Below are 19,430 nucleotides of genomic sequence, written 5' to 3' on the forward strand. Positions count from 1 at the left end.
TGAGAAGCATGCTGAAAATTTCATACAGCTAAAGGTGTACATTTGGTGTTCTATTTTGTATTCTGGGTAATTGTCCTATATTTGCATACAAAATGATAGTGTTTACTAATAAAGAACTGAGGATAGCTACATCAAAGAAATAAACCAAGAAAATGACAGGCCAGATTATAGGCAGAAATGTGACTGGAAAAAGCACTACTTGAGACGGCATTAACAATCATTCAGAAATATCAAGATTAAGTTAGGAGAATGAAGATGGTTCTGCTAAGAGAAGTCCATGTGTCACTAACTTGTTTTTTGGGACAGTTGTAACGGAAGATAGTTAAGGGTACAGAATTCATGAATTCTTAGTCAAGATGAGGTGCCTTTATAGCAAACTGATCTATAAATGCTCAGTAATCAAAATCTTTCTGATCCAAAATTGACTCAGTGTCAGGAAGCTGCTTGGAGACTATACGTGATTGGAAGGCTGTTTACATTGGGTTCTGTTAGGCTCAGTAATCCATTCTTGTATGTCAATGAAATAGTGTTAAATATAGCAAGCATGAACAAGAATATTGCAGAGAAGTAGAGAGGTCAGAAATTAACTTTGTTTCTGGTAAGATGGCAATGCACTTAGATGCAGCAGCCTCTCCGAGGACAATTATTATGTTTTTTTTACCATCACAAGGCACTGCTGGACATTTAGAACTGCAGGTAGGATCTACCCCATCGACAAATTGCTTGTTAGTGGAGAAATTGGAAGAGCCGAACTGTGTTTCTGTCTGCCACAGAAAGGTGTCGCGGCCAGTGCATGAAAGCGGTGTGCAGTCTAACAGCGAGTGATTACCTTGGATGTTTCTTTTTTTGCTAACACAAGACCCTGTTGGACTTTGGTAATGTAGAATACTGCAAGTCTGGTTCACTGGTTCATTGGCAAGACTGACGGCATGGGGGGGAGCTATGTGGCCTTGGTTGTTCCAAGGGTTAGACCGCATATTGTGGTGTTGTGGCGACCCATTTCCTGGCACATCCGAACCGGCTCACAATTAGATAGCCTACGGGGGTTTGCGAGCACAGAGCTTTGGAGCCTCTGCGCCACGGGGGGCAGGTTGAGGGAGGCTTAAAAGTGAGGCTGAGGATTTCGAATAAAGTTTTTTCCTTCGACTGCAGTTACCAACTCCGTGTCGTAATTTTAGCGCTGCGTGTAGCACACCACTACAATTGGTGACCCCGACGGTCCAAACGATTTTTGGACCAGAAATGACCGCCTCTGCTCATGCGGTTTCGTTGAAACTGCCCGGTTTCTGGACACAGCGACCGAACCTATGGTTCCAGCAAGCCGAAGCCCAATTCCACGTTCGCCAGATCACCTCAGAAGACACCCGCTACTACTACGTGGTGAGCTCCCTCGACCAGGACACAGCGGCCCAGGTCGCAGAGTTCGTACAGTCGCCCCTGGTAGACGGCAAGTACACGGAATTCAAAGCCCTGCTCCTCAGGAATTTCGGACTCTCACGGCGCGAGCGGGCTGCCCGTTTACTGCACCTGGATGGCTTGGGCGACAGACCTCCATCAGCTTTAATGAATGAGATGTTGTCTCTAGCCGACAGACACACACCCTGCCTCATGTTTGAGCAGGCATTCCTGGAGCAGCTGCCCGCGGACATACGCCTACTGCTGTCCGACGCGGATTTCAGTGACCCCCGGAAGATGGCAGCCCGGGCAGACTTGCTATGGAACGCCAAAAAGGTGAGTGGGGCGTCCATTGCACAGATCTCCCAGCCACGCTCCCAGCAGCAAACCAGTCCAGGCCCGGCCGCAGAGCCCACCAACCCCCGGCCCAAGGAACACTGGTGCTTCTACCACCAGCGGTGGGGCGCAGAAGCCCGCCGTTGTTGCCCGCCCTGCAAGTTCCCGGGAAACGCCAGGGCCAGCCGCCGCTGATGGCTACGGCGGCTGGCCATCGGGATACCCTCTTGTATGTGTGGGACAGAAGGTCGGGACGCCGGTTTTTGGTCGATACTGGTGCCGAGATCAGCGTTTTACCTCTGACGAGTTACGACACCCGCAGCAGGGCACCAGGGCCCCCCCGAGGGCCGTGAACAGCAGCACAGTAAGGACCTATGGCACCCGTCAGGTGCAGCTACAGTTCGGCTCCAGCCAGTTCACGTGGGACTTTACACTGGCCGCCGTAGCCCAACCGCTTCTGGGTGCGGATTTTTTGCGGGCTCACAGCCTACTGGTCGACCTGCCCAGGAAGAGACTGGTACACGCCGAGACCTTTCAGATGTTCTCCCTGGGTGCAGCCCAGTTGCCAGCCCCTCACCTCGGCTCCATCATGCTGTCCGACAACGACTTCACCAGGGTCCTGGCGGATTTCCCATCGGTTCTGGCTCCGCAGTTCACAGCAGCCATGCCCCGACACGGCGTACAGCACCACATCCCGACCCAGGGACCACCCCTCCACGCCCGCGCTCGGCGGCTTCCCCCGGACAAGCTCCGACTGGCGAAGGATGAGTTCCAGAGGATGGAGGAATTGGGGATCATCCGGCGGTCTGACAGCCCATGGGCCTCCCCCCTGCACATGGTGCCCAAAGCGACGGGAGGCTGGAGACCGTGCGGCGACTACCGCAGGCTGAACGAGGCTACCACACCGGACCGCTACCTTGTGCCGCACATTCAGGACTTTGCAGCAAACCTGCACGGCGCACGGATCTTCTCCAAGGTAGACCTCGTCCGAGGGTACCATCAAATCCCGATGCATCCTGACGACGTCCCCAAAACGGCTCTCATCACCCCGTTTGGCCTTTTCGAGTTCCTCCGCATGCCGTTCGGCCTGAAGAATGCCGCACAGACATTCCAGCAGTTAATGGACGCGGTGGGGCGGGACCTGGACTTCGCGTTCATCTATTTGGACGACATCCTCATAGCCAGCAGCAGTCGTCAGGAGCATCTATCCCACCTCCATCAACTCTGCGCCCGACTGAGTGAGTACGGTCTTACAATCAACCCCGCCAAATGCCAGTTCGGACTCGATACCATTGACTTCCTGGGCCACAGGATTACTAAAGACGGGGCAACCCCTCTGCCCGCTAAGGTAGATGCGGTCCGCCACTTCCCCCGACCCACCACGATCAAAGGCCTTCAGGAATTCGTAGGTATGGTCAATTTCTACCACCGCTTCCTCCCTTCAGCTGCCCGGATCATGCGCCCCCTGTTCGCCCTGATGTCGGGTCCAAGCAAGGATATTACCTGGGACGAGGAGTCCGCCGCCGCTTTCGTTCAAACGAAGGAAGCTTTGGCGAACGCTGCAATGCTAGTACATCCCAGATTGGACGCCCCTACCGCCCTCACAGTGGACGCATCTAACACGGCAGTCGGTGGGGTGCTGGAGCAACTCATCGCAGGTCGCTGGCAAACCCTGGCGTTTTTCAGCAAACACCTGCGGCCACCCGAGCTCAAGTACAGTGCTTTTGACCGGGAACTGTTGGCGCTCTACCTGGCAATCCGGCATTTCAGGTACTTCCTAGAAGGTCGGCCCTTCACCGCATTCACGGACCACAAACCGCTTACCTTTGCGTTTACGAAAGCGTCCGACCCCTGGTCATCCCGCCAGCAACGCCACCTGTCCTACATCTCTGAATACACGACGAATGTCTGGCACGTCTCAGGTCAATGCGCTCTCTCGCCCTACCGTTCATGCCCTTTCTCAAGGGGTAGACTTTGAGGCACTGGCAGAGGCGCAGCAGGCGGATGAGGAGATTCCGAGTTACAGAACCGCAGTCTCCGGTTTGCAGCTCCAGGACCTCCCTGTAGGCCCGGGTAAGAGGACCCCACTCTGTGACGTCGCCACCGGCCAGCCCCGTCAAGTCATCCCGACAGCCTGGTGGCACCGTGTTTTCGACTCCATTCAAAACTTGGCACATCCCTCCATCCGGACAACTGTCCGGATGGTTTCCAGCAAGTTCGTTTGGCACGGACTCCGCAAACAGGTCAGTGAATGGGCCAAACCGTGCATGCACTGCCAGATGGCCAAGGTGCAGCAGCACACCAAAGCCCCACTGCAGCAGTTCCATCCCGCCCACCGGCGTTTCGACCACATTCATGTGGATATCGTGGGCCCCCTGCCAGTGTTGCAAGGAGCGCGGCACCTCCTGACTATCGTGGACCGGTTCACAAGATGGCCAGAGGCGGTCCTGCTCACCGACACCACCTCCGAATCTTGCGCCCGAGCCCTGTTCACCACCTGGATATCTCGCTTTGGTGTACCGGCCCACATTACCTCCGACAGAGGCGCCCAGTTCACTTCCAGCCTGTGGTCAGCTATGGCCAGCCTTTTGGGGACTCAGCTGCACCACACAACTGCCTACCACCCACAGTCGAACGGGCTAGTGGAGCGTTTCCACCGTCACCTGAAGTCGGCTCTCATGGCCCGCCTGCGAGGAGCCAACTGGGCGGACGAGCTTCCCTGGGTCCTGCTTGGAATCCGCACAGCGCCCAAGGACGACCTGCACGCCTCGTCGGCCGAGTTGGTATACGGCGCGCCCCTGATCGTCCCCGGGGAGTTCCTACCAGCCCCACGGGGGCAAGAGGAAGATCCCGCAGCAGTCCTGGGCAGACTACACGAGAAGCTCGGTAACCTGGCCCCCATACCCACTTCACAGCATGGGCGGAACCCGACCTGCGTACCCAAAGACCTGCAGAACTGTAAGTTTGTGTTTGTATGAAGGGGGGGGCATCGGCCACCGCTGCAGCGGCCATACGAGGGGCCGTTTATGGTGCTCCGGAACAACGGGTCCACGTTCGTGCTGGACGTTGGGGGGAAAGAGGAGGTTTTCACGGTGGACCGCCTCAAACCGGCCCATGTGGACCTGGCGCAACTGGCCGAGTTTCCGGCACCTCGGCGCAGAGGCCGACCTCCCAAGCAGGTTCTGGCCCAGACTGTGGACATTGGGGGGTGTATCGCCGGTTCTGGGGGGGGGGTTATGTGGTGACCCATTTCCTGGCACATCCGAACCGGCTCATGATTAGATAGCCTATGGGGGTTTGCGAGCACAGAGCTTTGGAGCCTCTGCGCCACGGGGGGCAGGTTGAGGGAGGCTTAAAAGTGAAGCTGAGGATTTCGAATAAAGTTTTTTCCTTCGACTGCAGTTACCGACTCCGTGTCGTAATTTTAGCGCTGCGTGTAGCACACCGCTACAGTGTCACCTTTTGCAGCCACCATGCAAAGAGACGCTGGATCCAGGCTGAATTGGGAGTAGGCTCCTCCTGTCGGTGCTGCCCTCCAGTGTTCATCAGTAAAGACAAGCTGAGTAACATACACGTATGCGTGCATTCATCTGCTGAGGGCTGTTCTTACCGACAATATTCATGCTCCATTAGTCTATGAGTTGTGTCACTAAGGGATTTGGGCTACATTATATATTTTTTTGTGTGACTGTATTTTTTTGTTCATAGCTGCTACCTTACATGTGCTATATGTGTCTTGTGCTGTATATGACTTTTGGTACTGTGTTTTGCACCTTGGTATTCCTGAGTATTTATGTAGGGTTGAATGATAATTAAATTAGAACTTGTGTGCTTGAATGTGGAAAAAAGCTGTAGGCTGCTGGAATGAATACAGAGTCAGGTGAGCAGTGAGAAAACAAATGGAATTTCATCAAGACTGGGAGATGTACTGCATTAGTGAGTGCAAACAGACGTACGGTATAAATAGTAAGCAGAGAAAAGTAGAGAAGCAGAGGGATGTTACAGATTCCATAAGCACAGTGGGAGTTAAAATGTTTCTGGAGCAAAGTTTAGTAAGTCATTTTTATTTGGATGGAACGGCCTTTTATAACCTTGATGAACACTTTTTTTTCAAGCCATGAAGCTCAAACTACCTGGCAGAGCTAAAGAGTTGATAGAATTTTGTTAGCTGAGTATCTTGGGGCTCTGAACCAAGTTTGTTTGTATTCATTTAGCAACATGATGTGAATTATTACAGGGGAACTGAAGAGCCTTCCTTTCCAGCGCATTTCAATTTCACGTTGCAGCAAGTGTCTAGCCTTGTATTCTTTAATAAGCACCCATAATAAAATTAGAATCTTGGCTTACAGTGGAATGTCACTGATAGATCTATCCTAATGGGAAATTTTATACCAGTGGTTTTATACCTTGTCTCTCTTTGCACTAGATTGAAATCTATGTAACACTATAAGGACTAATATTGCAACCCAACTTGGGGACTTCCCACCTGCAGCCTTACTTACTTACTTACTTAGCTATTGATTTGTCTATCTATTTATTGAGATACAGTGTGGTTTCGGACCTTTGAGCCACGTTGCCCAGCATTCCCCCTATTTAATCCCAGCCTGATCACGGGACAATTTACAATGATCAATTAACCTAACAAACTAGTGTGGGAGGAAACTGGAGCACCTGGATGAAACCCACATAGTTATGGGAAAAATCATATAAACTCCTTACAGGTAAGTAGGGGGAATGAACCCGAGTTGCCTGCAAGTAGCCTCCAAGTCCACGTATTATTGGAAACTGGATAAAGGTAGAGTTATTTTCTTTTAATTTTAATTATTTTAGAATCATGCAAGATAACTTAGTTTCAATATATCAAAATTGTTTCTCGGCAAAATACAGTGCTTCGTAAAAGTATCAGCCCCCAACCCTTTGTTCATATAAATGTATTACAAACTAGAGATCTGATCAATTTAACGGAGAATTTTTATTTGTGAATCACATGCTTTTTTAAAATCACGGTAGAGCCCCAAAACAGGGAAAATTGTAAAGCATGAAAACAGAAAATTCATAAACTGAAATGTCAACGCTTCAAATGTATTCATCCCTCTTTGCTCAGTGCTTAACTGAACCACCTCTTGCAACTATTACAGCCAGTAGCTTTTTTGGATGAGTCTCTATTAGCTTAGCAGAGTGACGAAGCAAGATTTGTCCATTCTTCCTTGGAAACTTGCTCAAGCTGCTCGCAATCTTGAGGTCTTGCCAGAGCTGTTTGATTAGGTAAAAGTCGAGGCTCTTTACTGGGCCACTCAAGGTCATAAATTTTCTTCATTTGAAACTATCCATGTTTGCTCTGGCAGTGTGCTTTAGGTTGTTGTACTGCAGAAAGACAAAGTTCCTCCCCAGTTAAAACTTTCTGGCAGAAGCTGAAAGGTTTTTAATCCAGGATCTCTCTGTATGTAGCAGTATTCATTTTCCCATTAATCCTGACCAGATTTCCAGTCCCGGTCGCTGAAAAGCATCCCATGGCATGATGCTACCTCCACCATACCTTACAGTAGGGGCAGTATTATCTGTCTAATGCACAGATTAACACCACACATACTGCTTAACGTAAGGCCAAAAAAGTTCCACGTTAGTCTCATCGAACTATAAAACCTTCTTCCAAGTCTTTACAGTATCTGTTAAGTGACACTTTGCAAAGTTTAAATGGGAAAGGATGATTTTTTTTTAGCCCGGGCTTTCTCCTAACCTGTATTCCATAGATACACTTTTTGTGCAAGATGTTACAGATTGTGGAACCATCTGCATTCATCTCCAAATCCATTGGCAGGGTGGAGGCCCTGTTAACATCTGGCTCCCACATTCAGACCACGTTGCCCTCATGCACAATACAAACAAACGCTAATATCTCCATCACAACAAGGGATTACCAGATGGAAGTGCCCAGAGAAAGTAATTTGTGGATGATATCAGTCTCCTTGAAAATATTGAACATCTGCATTGCAGAAAATGAAAAATGGCATTAATGTAGCCTTAACTTAAATGGGTTAATGCAGACTTGGGGGCGAAATGGCATTTTTCTGAACTACATCTCTCTTGGACTTTAGTAGGAGGTTCCTGCAGAAGAATTAAAATTAAAGAAGTAACTTTAAAGATGAAATCCTCTGGTAACGAGAGTCTAGTACATATAGCAGAGATTATCAGTGGAAGGCAAGTGTAGCCTATACCCATCAAACACTGCCTTCCCCAGCCGAGACGGATCCTGTGAGTGCCACACGGGGCACAACAGCCATCTGTGTTCCTATAGAATTGAAGTAGAATTAAACATTCCCCATTTCAGAGGGATTGTTAAGAAGAGATAATAGTATTGATATTAGGAGGAAAAAAAATCAGAAGTCCCAGCTTGAATGTTGACTGACCATTTCCTTCCAAAGATGTTGCCTGATCCATTGAGGCCTTTGTGTGTTGCTCCAGATTCCAGCATCTGCAGTCACTTGTGTCTCCAAAATTCCTAACTTGTGCATGTGCTTAGATCAGCAAGATCTGGTGATCTTTAGAATGGGGCAGGCAGCTGGCCAACACCTGAAAAATAGTAGCAAAGAGAAAGAACTGTAACATGATCCTTGGTGTACAAGTGAATCAAAACATGAGTTTGTGCCTTTAGGAGAGGAGAAATTAGACTGGCAAATAATCTGCAAAAGTTGAAGGTAACAAAAAACTTGTCTGGCTCTTTGTGTCGACAAATATCCTGGCTTCCAGTTTATTTTTTGGCAGTAATTTAATCAACTAATGATCAGATGACTGTTGATATCTTGCATAAACTTTTATCTCCATAGGTTTAAATGGACACACAAAAGCAAGGCAAGGTTTTCAGTGATCGGACCTTCATGTCATTTAAAGCGTGTTTAATATTTTGCTACAAATTGATTCTCTTCAGTTTTTTATAAGCCAATTTACATGATACTCATTTTTGTATACTGAATATTTTCTTTTATTCCAGAAACAACCTGGGAAAGACCAACCAGTACTCCAGGGACCCCAAAGAGTCCAATGACACAGATGAATTCCATGCTCACAGGTAAATGGGCAATGAAACTGTTGAATACTAAAAGCTAGTTAGGATTGATCTCAACTTAAAATATGTTTTAATAACTTACAAAAATGCAATGGAACACTTTTAAAGATAAATAGAAATGAAAAACTAATAAAAAAATTTAAAAAAAGATAAATAGAAACAGCCAAAGACATACAATATACCAAGTTGTTTACATGGATAGAAAGCGTGGTCAAAGGTCAGGAACAAATGATGAGGATTTTAATAGAACAAGAATGGAGTAGAATAATGCCAATGAATGTAATGATATCCAAGCCAAGACAAGTTTTCAATGGAACACATGCAACAAGCTGGAGGAGCTCAGCAGGTCAGGCAACATCCGTGGAAACGTTGACTGCTCGTTTCCACGAATGCTGCCCAACCTGCTGAGTTCCTCCAGCTTGTTGTACATGTTGCTTTGACCACAGCATCTGCAGTGTACTTTAGGAGTAGTCTCTTTGGTTCACTATTTGCATTGCTTGTGTTGTACCTATTTCATTGAAAAATAACTTGAGCATTTTGGTGAATAAGTGAATTTCCGATATGGGTTGATTAGATGAAGTATGGCTGTACCATTCTAGTATGCTCAGAGCCATCTGTGTTCATTTAATGGTTGGCATTTGTTCTGATAATTAACTGGGTATATGTCACTATCTGTTTGAGAGCCCTGAGGCATTGTGTTGGCTCCATGTAGGAAGCGGTTCCTGTATCAGAGGCCAATAAAACTGAATTACATAGGTTTAGTGTGAGGGGATCTGAGAAGGGCCATCATCACCCAGAGAGCAGTGAGTAACGGGAAAGCACATCCTGGAAGTGACTGAAGCTGTGTCACTCCATTCTTTAACAAAGGAGGGGAGCAAAAAAACAGGAAATTAGACTGCCTTCAGTAGTTGACAAAATGTTAGAGATGAGGTACTGGGGTACTTGGAGGCACATAAAATAGGCCAAAGTCAGCATGGTTTCCTTCAGGGGATATTTTGCCTGACATATGTCTTGGAATCCTTTGAGGATACAACAGGAAACAAAGGAAAATTACTGGATATTGTACACTTGGATTTTCAGAAGGCCTTTAACAAGGTGCTGCACATAGGGCTGCTGAACCAGATAGGAGCCTATGGTATGACAAGAAGGAAACCAGCATGGAGAGAAGAATAGCTAACTAGTAGAAGTCAGTGGGAAGAAAGAGGGCCTTTTCTGGTTGACTCTGTGGTGGCTAATGGTGTTCCACAAGGGCCAGTGTTGTGTCTACTACTTTTCATTTGCAGTATATGTGGATGATGGAATTGATGGCTTGTAGCCAAGTTTGCAGATGATACAAAGATAGGTGGAGTAGCGTGTGGTGTTGAGGAAGCAGGAAGTCTGCAGAGTATTTAGTAAGATTACAGATAAAGCACAGTAGCATACTGGTTAGCATAACACTCTTACAGTGCCAGTGGCCCACTGTTTGTAAGGAGTTTGCATGTTCTCCCTGTCACTCCGTGGGTTCTCTCCAGATTTTTCAGTTTCCTCCCATGTTCCAAAGACATAAAGGTTGTACTGTAGGTTAATGGGTCACATGGGTGTAATTGAACAGCATGGCTCATTGGGCCAGAAGGGCCTGTATCTCTAAAAAAAATAAATTAGGAGAATGGGCAAAGAAATAGCAGATGAAATACTGTGTAGGGAAGTGTATGGTCTTTCACTTTGGTAGAAGGAATAAAGGTGTAGAGTGTAGACTGTTTTGTAATTCAGAAATCAGAGATACAAAGGGACCTCGAGTCCTATGCAGGTTTCCCTGAAGGTTAACTTGCAAGTTGCATTGGTAATAAGGAAGGCAAATTCAATGTTTGTATTCATTTCCAGATGAGTAGAATATAAAAGCAAGGATGTAATGCTAAACGCATTGATCAGGCCATATTTGGAGGATTCTGAGCAGTTTTGGGCCCCATATTGAAATAAGGTTGCTCACTCCTAATGAAATATAGCCTCTCTTATGCTTTCTTCATAGCTGCATCGCTATGTTGGGCCCAGGATAGATCCTCAGATATATTGACACCCAGGAACTTCAAACTGCTCACTCTTTTCACTTCAAATTACTCTGAGGCTTGTTGTGTGTTCCCTCATCTTACCTTTTCTGAAGTACACAATGGAACAATATTTTATATTTGGAGTTCAGATGTGCAGAGTTGATTCCTAAGGTAACTTAAGTCATACTGAAGATGATATTTGTTGCAGGCATATGTAAATAATTTACCCTACAGTCCTCCTAACCCTCAAAATGATGACAGCTCAGAGAAGATTTAAACAAAGATCTCACTGCAGCCTCCAGCTGTTGCTTCCCCTAGCCCTTGAACTGCAAATTACAATCAGTGCCTTTGGGATAAAATGGGAGTATGTGAACAAAACAATTGAAAGTGTCAGTGAAGGCAGAAAGCTCATTGTCAAGACTTCTAAAACCTTAGTCTGAACACAATGGGGACTGATTACAGAGTGGTTATGCAGCTTTATTAGAAAGTATCTTGCACTTCAGAAGTATTACCATCTTCTAGCATGGTGATTTGAAGACTCACTTTCTGAGAACTCCCAAGTTTATAAATGAACAAAAAAGTCACTTCAGTAAAATAGCTCTATTATTTATGACTGGCAAGAGGATTGAAGCTTTGGTGCACCACCAGTGATTAATCTGAATTGTTTAATAAGAATATGATTGCTGAGGAGAATTTCAAAATATAATATGTTCTCAGTCAACTTTAAATTCATTTTTATTGCGGCTAAGCGCTTTAAAAGACAGAGAATAATTTGAAGTTAGTTGACTCTACTTCCAGCAATATGATTTAATTCTTTGATTCCTTCATTTATTTAGAGATGCAGTGCAGACCCACCAACCCACCAATCCACCAATTTAACCCTAGCCTAATTACGGGACAATTTACAATGACCAATTAATCTACCAGCCAGCTGATGATGTGGTGGCATCAGCACTGGACTTCGAGGCAAGTGGTCCCGGTTCGAATCCAGCCGGCTCCTTGCACACTTTTCACCTATGCTGCGTTGAGTGTCAAGTTAGCAACTAGGCTTTGTAAAAAAAAACAGATAAATGTTAAAGAAATGGCACAACAAGGTATGGAGAGGAACAAGAATTAACCCGTTTTTTGTTACATCTTTGGACTGTGGGAGGAAATTTATTATGGAGGACATTGGAATTGAACTCTGAATTCTGTGTTGCACTATCTGCTATGCTGTACATGACTTTTGGTTCTTTCTGGAGAGATTTGTTGCCTGGTTTGTGTGTTTCAAAGTGACCCGATGAAGGTAATTGTGATAATGTCTGCTGCCTTTTGTCTCTGTTTCCTTTGCTCTTCTACAATAAAATACCTTTACTGTTTTATTCCAAGAAAGCACTTTGTGGAATATCTAAAATCAAAGGATGATTAAGTGTCTTGAAATTATTGGACTTAGCATCAAGAAACTGTAAACATTGGACTGCACGACTTTATTGAATGTGGTGTCTGCGTTTGTATTGCAGTGAATGGCTTTCACTCCTCGGGGAGTCTGTCACACCATTCAGAGTCTCAGCACGTGTCCTTGAGAAAGACCAGCAGTGATCCACAGGTACCTATAATCTGCACCCGACTTTATCACAAGGATTTCATATTTCCAAGGAGCACTTTCTGTCCCATAGAGTATGACAAAACTGTGGTCATCAAACATTCTTAGCTCACATCTCTGATGATCTCATTTGCAGTAGATAGGCAGCCCCATTTTAGGAATGTTTACATTTTCTTCCTGTCTGTCCAACTTTATATGGAACAGGCCATTTAAGCTCTGCAATCTATTCCACCATTTCATAAAATCATTGCTGAACTGTAACTTACCTCTGTATCTCCACATTTGCCTTGATACATCCCATAATATTTTTGTTACCATTCTAGGATTTAAAGCTGATCTTTTACTTTGCATTATTAGTATTTTAATTTGTGTGTAAAAGGTTATTGTTCTGTGTTGGATAGGTGTCACAGTTATGCAAAATTAAAATAAGTCTTCCAGTCTACTGAGAGAGTACCAACCATCAAATACCCATTTAAGCTAATCCTATTGAAGCCTGTTCATCATATCAACTTGGACATAATTTTGCATAGCTCTACAGAACCTCCCTTTCACTTCCTTCCTTCAAGAAGAACAAACCCTGGCCTCTCCTTTACTCCATCCATTATTAAGGACCCCCATTACCCAGGACATGCCCTCTTATGGCTACCATCAAGGAGCAAATACAGGAGCCTGAAGACACGCGCTCAGCTTTTTGGAACAGCTTCTTCCCCTATGTCATCAGATTTCTGAATGGACAGTGAACCCATATAAACTACATGCATATTTTTTTCTTTTCTTTTTGCTCTCTTTTTGCACTACTTAATTTAATGTTAGATATGGATAGATATAGAGGGCACAGTTTTATGGTGATTGGAAGTAGGTACTGAGGAGATATCAGGGGTAAGTTTTTTACTCAGAGTGGTGAGTGCGTGGAATGGGCTACCGGTGACAGTGGTGGAGATGGGTATGACAGGGTCTTTTAGGAGACAGGTGACTCCTGGACAGGTGCATGGAGCTCAGAAAAATAGAGGGTTGTGAGTAACCTGAGATAACTTCTAAGGTAAGGACATGTTCAGCACAGCTTTGGGGCTTGTATTGTGTTATAGGTTTTCAATGTTTCTATCTATGTTTATGTATGTAATATATATAAATAAATATTTGTTATTTATACTTTTGAAAAAAATATAATGTACTGCTGCTGTAAAAGAACAAATTTCCCGACATATGCTGGTGATATTAGACTGGATTTTGATTCTGGTTCTTATCCTTCATGCCTTTGACATTTTTTCTGTACCTTTTTTTCCAAACTGGAGATCACAAGTCCATAATTATTGGCTGTATTTATTGATTGATTTTGTGATAGAGCAGGCAGCTGGTCCTTTTGGCCCTTCAAGCCATGCCACCCGCAACCCTATAACCCCGATTAACCCTAACCTAATCACAGGACAATTTACAATGACCAATTCACCGGCCAGTGCCCAGTGCATCTTTGGACTGTTGGAGGAAACCGGAGCACCTGGGGAAACCCACACATTCCACGGTGGAGGACGTACAAAGACTCCTCAGAGAGTGGCACTGGAATTGAACTCTGAACTCTGGAGCACCTGAGCTGTAATAGCGTCGCACTAGCCGCTGTGCTATAGTGATGCCCCTCTATCTGGTATCATGGTCTTCCTGGACTTCTCATCCAGAAGAACACCCTTATACACTTTTTTAATATTCCTTCTAATTTTCTTATAACATCTGGTTTACTCTTATTTCCTCTCTGCTTTAACTCTCTCTTTTCCTTTTGGCCTTGCCATTTTTCCTTCACCAGTTCTACCACTACATTTAATAGTTGAAAACCAAGGTGGCGTGTATTCAACTTGAGAGGACCCAGTCTTAAATAATACTCCTGGATGTTATTCATTCAGTCGCAATGTAGTCAAATCTACTGGAATATCCTGAACTAGAGCAAGTTATTTTATTGGTATCCATGGAAACTGGGAAGCAATGCTGTGACTCACTTCCTGTGTTGCCTTCCATCAACATTAACTGTGATTGGTAGCTGCATGATTATGTATTGAAGCTAAAGTACATCATTCTGCTATAGACCTGTCAATTAAAAAAAAGCCTCATATTATTATGTTAATGACTTAATGTGGAAATTACATTAATCTGCACTTTGAATAGTTATCTGCATCTGAATGTCAGTGGCCTGAAGCAGTCTTCATTTTAGATCTATGCACAGGGCCTGGTGACTGGACTGGATAAGAGAATGTGATAGCTTACTGCTTGAGTGCTCTTCCATCTCCTTAAGTGGCACATAAAACTGACAGCGGGGCCGCGATAACATAACTGTGTCTCATCTGGCTTTTCATTGTTGAAAGCAGAACAATGACCTGCTTTTTTCCTCCTACATGCTAATCTATTAAATGGATCCTTTGAGCAGAACACTTATCACTTTATTTACAAACTGCTCTGAGCTGTGTTAATTTATTTGCATTAAAGGCCCATTATTCCCAAACTAAGTGAGAAATGAGTCCAGAGTAGAATCATCCTCATGAAAATTCTCATTCCAAAGTGCCAACTGCTTACTCTGCCCCATAGATGCTTCCTGACCTGCTGAGTTCCTCCAGCATTTTGTGCGTGTTGTGCATCTGCAGAATCTCTGTGTTTAGAACAGAATCAGTGATTCTTTTATATTGAAGTGTTGAAGATATACAGTGGCACAGTGTATATCTGCATTTTAACGGTCGCGGAAACCTGGGTTGAGTACTGTTGTCAGCTGCATGTTGTGTGGAACTTGCTGAGGCTGTGTGGGTTTTCAACAGATGCTCCAGCTTCCATCCACCTTTGTGTGCTGTGATGGTTATTTGGTCCCTGGCATGTAGGGGAGTGGACGGGAATGTAGGATTAGCGTAAATGGGTGGTTGATGGTTGTCATGGCACCTGATTCTGTGCTGTATAACTCCATGTTTCATATTTGTAACCTGAAGACAGACCCTTCTAATATTTAAAATTCAATAGATCATCAAACAGTATACCACAGAACAGGCCCTACGGCCCACAATGTTAAATCAATGTTTATCTAATTACCTAATTTTTCTAATTACCTAATTTACCTAATTTATCTAATTAATTACCTAATTAATCTAATTTTTGTTCCTGACAGGTTGACCATATCCTCCCTTCTCAGCATATTCATTTATTTACCTGAGAGTCCCTTAAGCAACTCTACCAACTGCCCATCAATGCATCCCAGCCGCTGTATGAAAAGATACTTGCCTTGCACGCCTTTTTACAATTTCACCCCTCTCCCCTCAAGTACCTGCCTTCTTCCTGGGAAAAAAAAATTGGGTGTCTATCTATGTGTTGCATAATTTTATAAATTACTTTCAAGTCTCGTCTCAGCTTTTGTCTCAGTAGAGACAACAGCCCCAGCTTGTCCAATGTCTCCTTAAAAGACCTCTGCTCCAAACCAAGCAGCATCCTGGTAAATCTCCTCTGGGTCCCTCTCCAAAGCCTTCCTGTAATAAGGTGAGCAGGAATGAATGCTAAGCATGGCCTAACCAGAGTTTTTTAAAGCTGTAACAAAATTTCCTGGCTGTTGAACTCACTGCCTTAGTTGATGAAGGCAAGCAACCTGTACACCTTCTTTATCCACCTGTGTGGCCACTTTTGGGAAGCATGTACCTGGATCCCAAGATCCTCCTGTTCATCACACTGTTAAAGGTCCTGCCATTAGCTGTCTACATAAGGGATTCTACAGATGCTGGAAATCTTAAACAACACACACAAAACGCTAGAAGAACTCAACAAGTTGGGCAGCGTCCATGGAGGGAAGTAAACACTTTGAGTGGAGACACATCATCAGGATCATAGGTTCATTCAGCTGTGTATTCTCCCTTTTTTGAAGCTCCCAAATTGCAGCACATCACACTTACCTGGATGAAACTTGATTTGCCACATTTATGCCAATATCTGCAACTGATTTATAGCCTGTTGTATCCAATGGCAAGCTTCAACTCTCTCCATGATGCCATCAGCCTTGTGTTGTCTGCAAACTTGCTCTCCTGCCCTATCACATTTTCATCCAAATCATTAATATACATGATAAATAACCAAGGTCCCAGTTCAGATCCCTGACATCCAGCCCTACCCTCTGCCTTCTATGTGTTAGTCTAATTTAGCAGAAATATTGTAGCGGCCAAATCAGTTGCTACTGCCAGCAACCCTAGAGGTTTGTTATTCTTGTATGAAGTGCCCTCAGCTCCAATAATTGTTTGAAAAGTTGAGGGTATGTATGTGATCCTTTATTAGCAATTAGCAGGCATACAATTTTAAAGCAATGAAACTTAAGCATACCCGTGTAAGCTAAGTGTAATTGAGCATTAAGAATATGACGTTCGGTGGCCTCCAGCTGCTACAAACTGTAGTGAACATAGCACGAATGCGTGACTTATTCCCTTTGCCTTTACCATGCCCACACTCCTGTGACTAGTTGCCATAATAAGCATGCAACACAGTAGTGCAGAGAGAGAACAGATGCATGGCTCCTACAAGCATGATCTCTTTGCACTGAAACTTTTTTATCCTTCTAGTTGTGTTCATTTTTGTAAAAATTGTGTGCAATTTATGTTCAACTGATGTGTTTCTTGTGAGTATTGGAATATGCCTGTGATGCTATTACAAGTAAGTTTTTCATTGGACCTGTGCATGCAAGCATTTGTGTGTATGATAATAAACTTGAGTTCCATCCCAAAAGGTCATTCAATATTGCAATAAAACCCCAGGAGCAATTTAGTTTTAGCTTAAAAAATAAGTTTTTTTCATAATAAAATGAGAAATAATAGACTTTATGCAAATTTTACATTGTTAGTGATATTTAGTTAAGGCATTCCGTTCAGTTTTTTACATAGCACCAATGCCACTCATGTCACTGCCTGGGGTGATACAACTTTTTTTTTGTTTGGAGGGCTCCTCACTGAACTCAGCCCCTCATTATTCAGTAGTGGAAGGACTCTAGATTGTCATCACTGCCAAAGGAACCTTCGCAGTGGCTGCATCAAGCTTCTGTTCATCCTTCAGCCTGGAATATGCCAATGGCAGCATTTCCTTCTGGATAGCTTGTGTTTCAGATAAATGGTTTCATGATGTTAAACTCTTCATGTAAGAGGTCAGTTGAAGATCATTGGTACTTGTAGCTTTGGGTTTATTGACATCAAATCATTGGTGAATGGTTATTGTTCAACCATATATCTTGATGTTAGCATATTCGAAAGGCAGCCAAATTGCCAACTGCCTCAATTCACCCTTTGGAATTTGCAGAAATTCGCAGGACATCTGAAGCTTTGACAAACTTCTGCAGATGTATGGTAGAGATGCTCTTGACTGGTTACATCACGGCCTGGAATGGAAACACCAATACCCTTAAATGGAAAATCATTCAAAAAGTAGTGGATGTGGCCTGGTCCATCACGGATAAGTCCCTCCCCATCATTGAGAACATCTGCACGTAGCTCTGTTGCAGGAAAGCAGCATCCATCATCAGGGAGCCCCCCCCAACCAAGGCCATGCTCTTGTCTCACTGCTGCCATCAGGAAGAAGGTGCAGGAGCCTTAGGACTCTCACCACCAGGTTCAGGAACACTTATTACCCCTCAACCATTAAGCTCTTGAGCCAAAGGAGATAACTTCACTCAACTTCACTTACCCCTTCACAGAAATGTTCCTACCACCAGTGGACTCACATTCAAGAACTCTTCATCTCTTGTTCTTTATATCTATTACTTATTTACTTATTATTATTGTTTCTTTCTTTTTGTATTTGCACAGATTGTTGTTTTTTGCCTGTGGTTGAATACCCAAGTTGGTGCAGTCTTTCAATGATTCGATTATGGTCATTATTCTATTGAGTATAATTTCAGGGTTGTATATGGTGACATACCTCAATCATAATCAGGTTTAATATCACAAGCATATGTCGTGAAATTTGTTAACTTTGCGGCAGCAATACAATGCAATACATGATAAATGTATAGAAAAATACTGAATTGTGGTAAGTATATAAATATATATATATATATATGTAAATTAAATAGTTAAAATAATTAGTGCAAAAACAGAAATTTTTAAAATGCAGTGAGGTAATGTTCATGGGTTCAATGTCCATTTATAAATTGGATGACATGGGGGAAGAAACAGTTCCTGAATTACAGAGTGTATACCTTCTGGCTTCTGTACCTCCCTCCTAATGGTAATAATAAGAAGAAGGCATGTACTTTGATAATAAATTTACTTTGAACATTGAACACAGGGCTTGACAGAAAGTTGAGAAACCTGGTTTCAACGAACTTCTAATGGGTATTGGTGTGTTATTGTCACATGTACTGGATACAATGGGAAAAACTTGGTTTTGCAAGATGCAAAAGATTGTACAGATACTTTCAAAACATAAGTACTTTGAGATTGTCCAAGGGAAAACCAATAACCTGCAGAATATAATGTTACGGTTACAGAGGAAGTTTGGTGCAGGTAGACAATAAAGAGAAAGGGTCATGATAGGGCAGGCTGTGAGTTCAAAAGTTCACCTTCACCATGCAAGAGGTCTTCTCAAATTCTTGCGATCGTGGGGTAGATAGGTAGATACTTCATCGGTCGCAAAGGAAATTACAATCTCACAGTAGCATTACATGTGCAAAGATATAAATATTAGAAGTAGAAAGAATAAAAAAAACAAGTTAACTCAAGTAGTCTGGGGGGGGGGGGGTCATCTCTTCCCCGGCTATAGTTTTACTCATTATAGAGCCTATTGGCTGAGGGTAAGAATGATCTCATATAGCACTCTTTGGAGCAGCGCAGTTGTGTTAGTCTATTACTAAAAGTGCTTCTCTGTTCAGCCAAGGTGACATGCAGAGGGTGAGAAACATTGTCCAGAATTGCCAAGATTTTCTGTAGGGTCCTTTGTTCTACCATAGCCTCCAGTGTGTCCAGTTTGACTCCTATAACAAAGCTAGCCTTTTTAATCAGTTTATTGACCCTGTTGGCATCACATGTGTTGATGTGCACAC

General features: G+C 44.0%; 1 protein-coding gene and 1 long non-coding RNA gene across 3 annotated transcripts in view; one reads left to right on the forward strand and one right to left on the reverse strand.

Annotated features, from left to right (window-relative positions):
• The window catches only part of gas7b (growth arrest-specific 7b), a 501,012-nt gene that overhangs the window by 320,268 nt on the left and 161,314 nt on the right, over positions 1-19,430 (forward strand). For both annotated transcript variants that reach the window (XM_059948836.1, XM_059948837.1), the window contains exons 3-4: positions 8,720-8,797; positions 12,318-12,403. In XM_059948836.1, coding sequence (XP_059804819.1) covers positions 8,720-8,797; positions 12,318-12,403 — 164 coding nt within the window. The remainder of the gene's footprint in view (positions 1-8,719; positions 8,798-12,317; positions 12,404-19,430) is intronic.
• The window catches only part of LOC132380173 (uncharacterized), a 74,686-nt gene continuing 72,803 nt past the window's right edge, over positions 17,548-19,430 (reverse strand). Inside the window, exon 3 of the long non-coding RNA XR_009507677.1 lies at positions 17,548-17,768. This is a non-coding gene — a long non-coding RNA (uncharacterized LOC132380173). The remainder of the gene's footprint in view (positions 17,769-19,430) is intronic.

The sequence above is a fragment of the Hypanus sabinus genome, chromosome 23 (assembly GCF_030144855.1).
Source record: "Hypanus sabinus isolate sHypSab1 chromosome 23, sHypSab1.hap1, whole genome shotgun sequence".
In the NCBI taxonomy this organism is placed as follows: domain Eukaryota; kingdom Metazoa; phylum Chordata; class Chondrichthyes; order Myliobatiformes; family Dasyatidae; genus Hypanus; species Hypanus sabinus.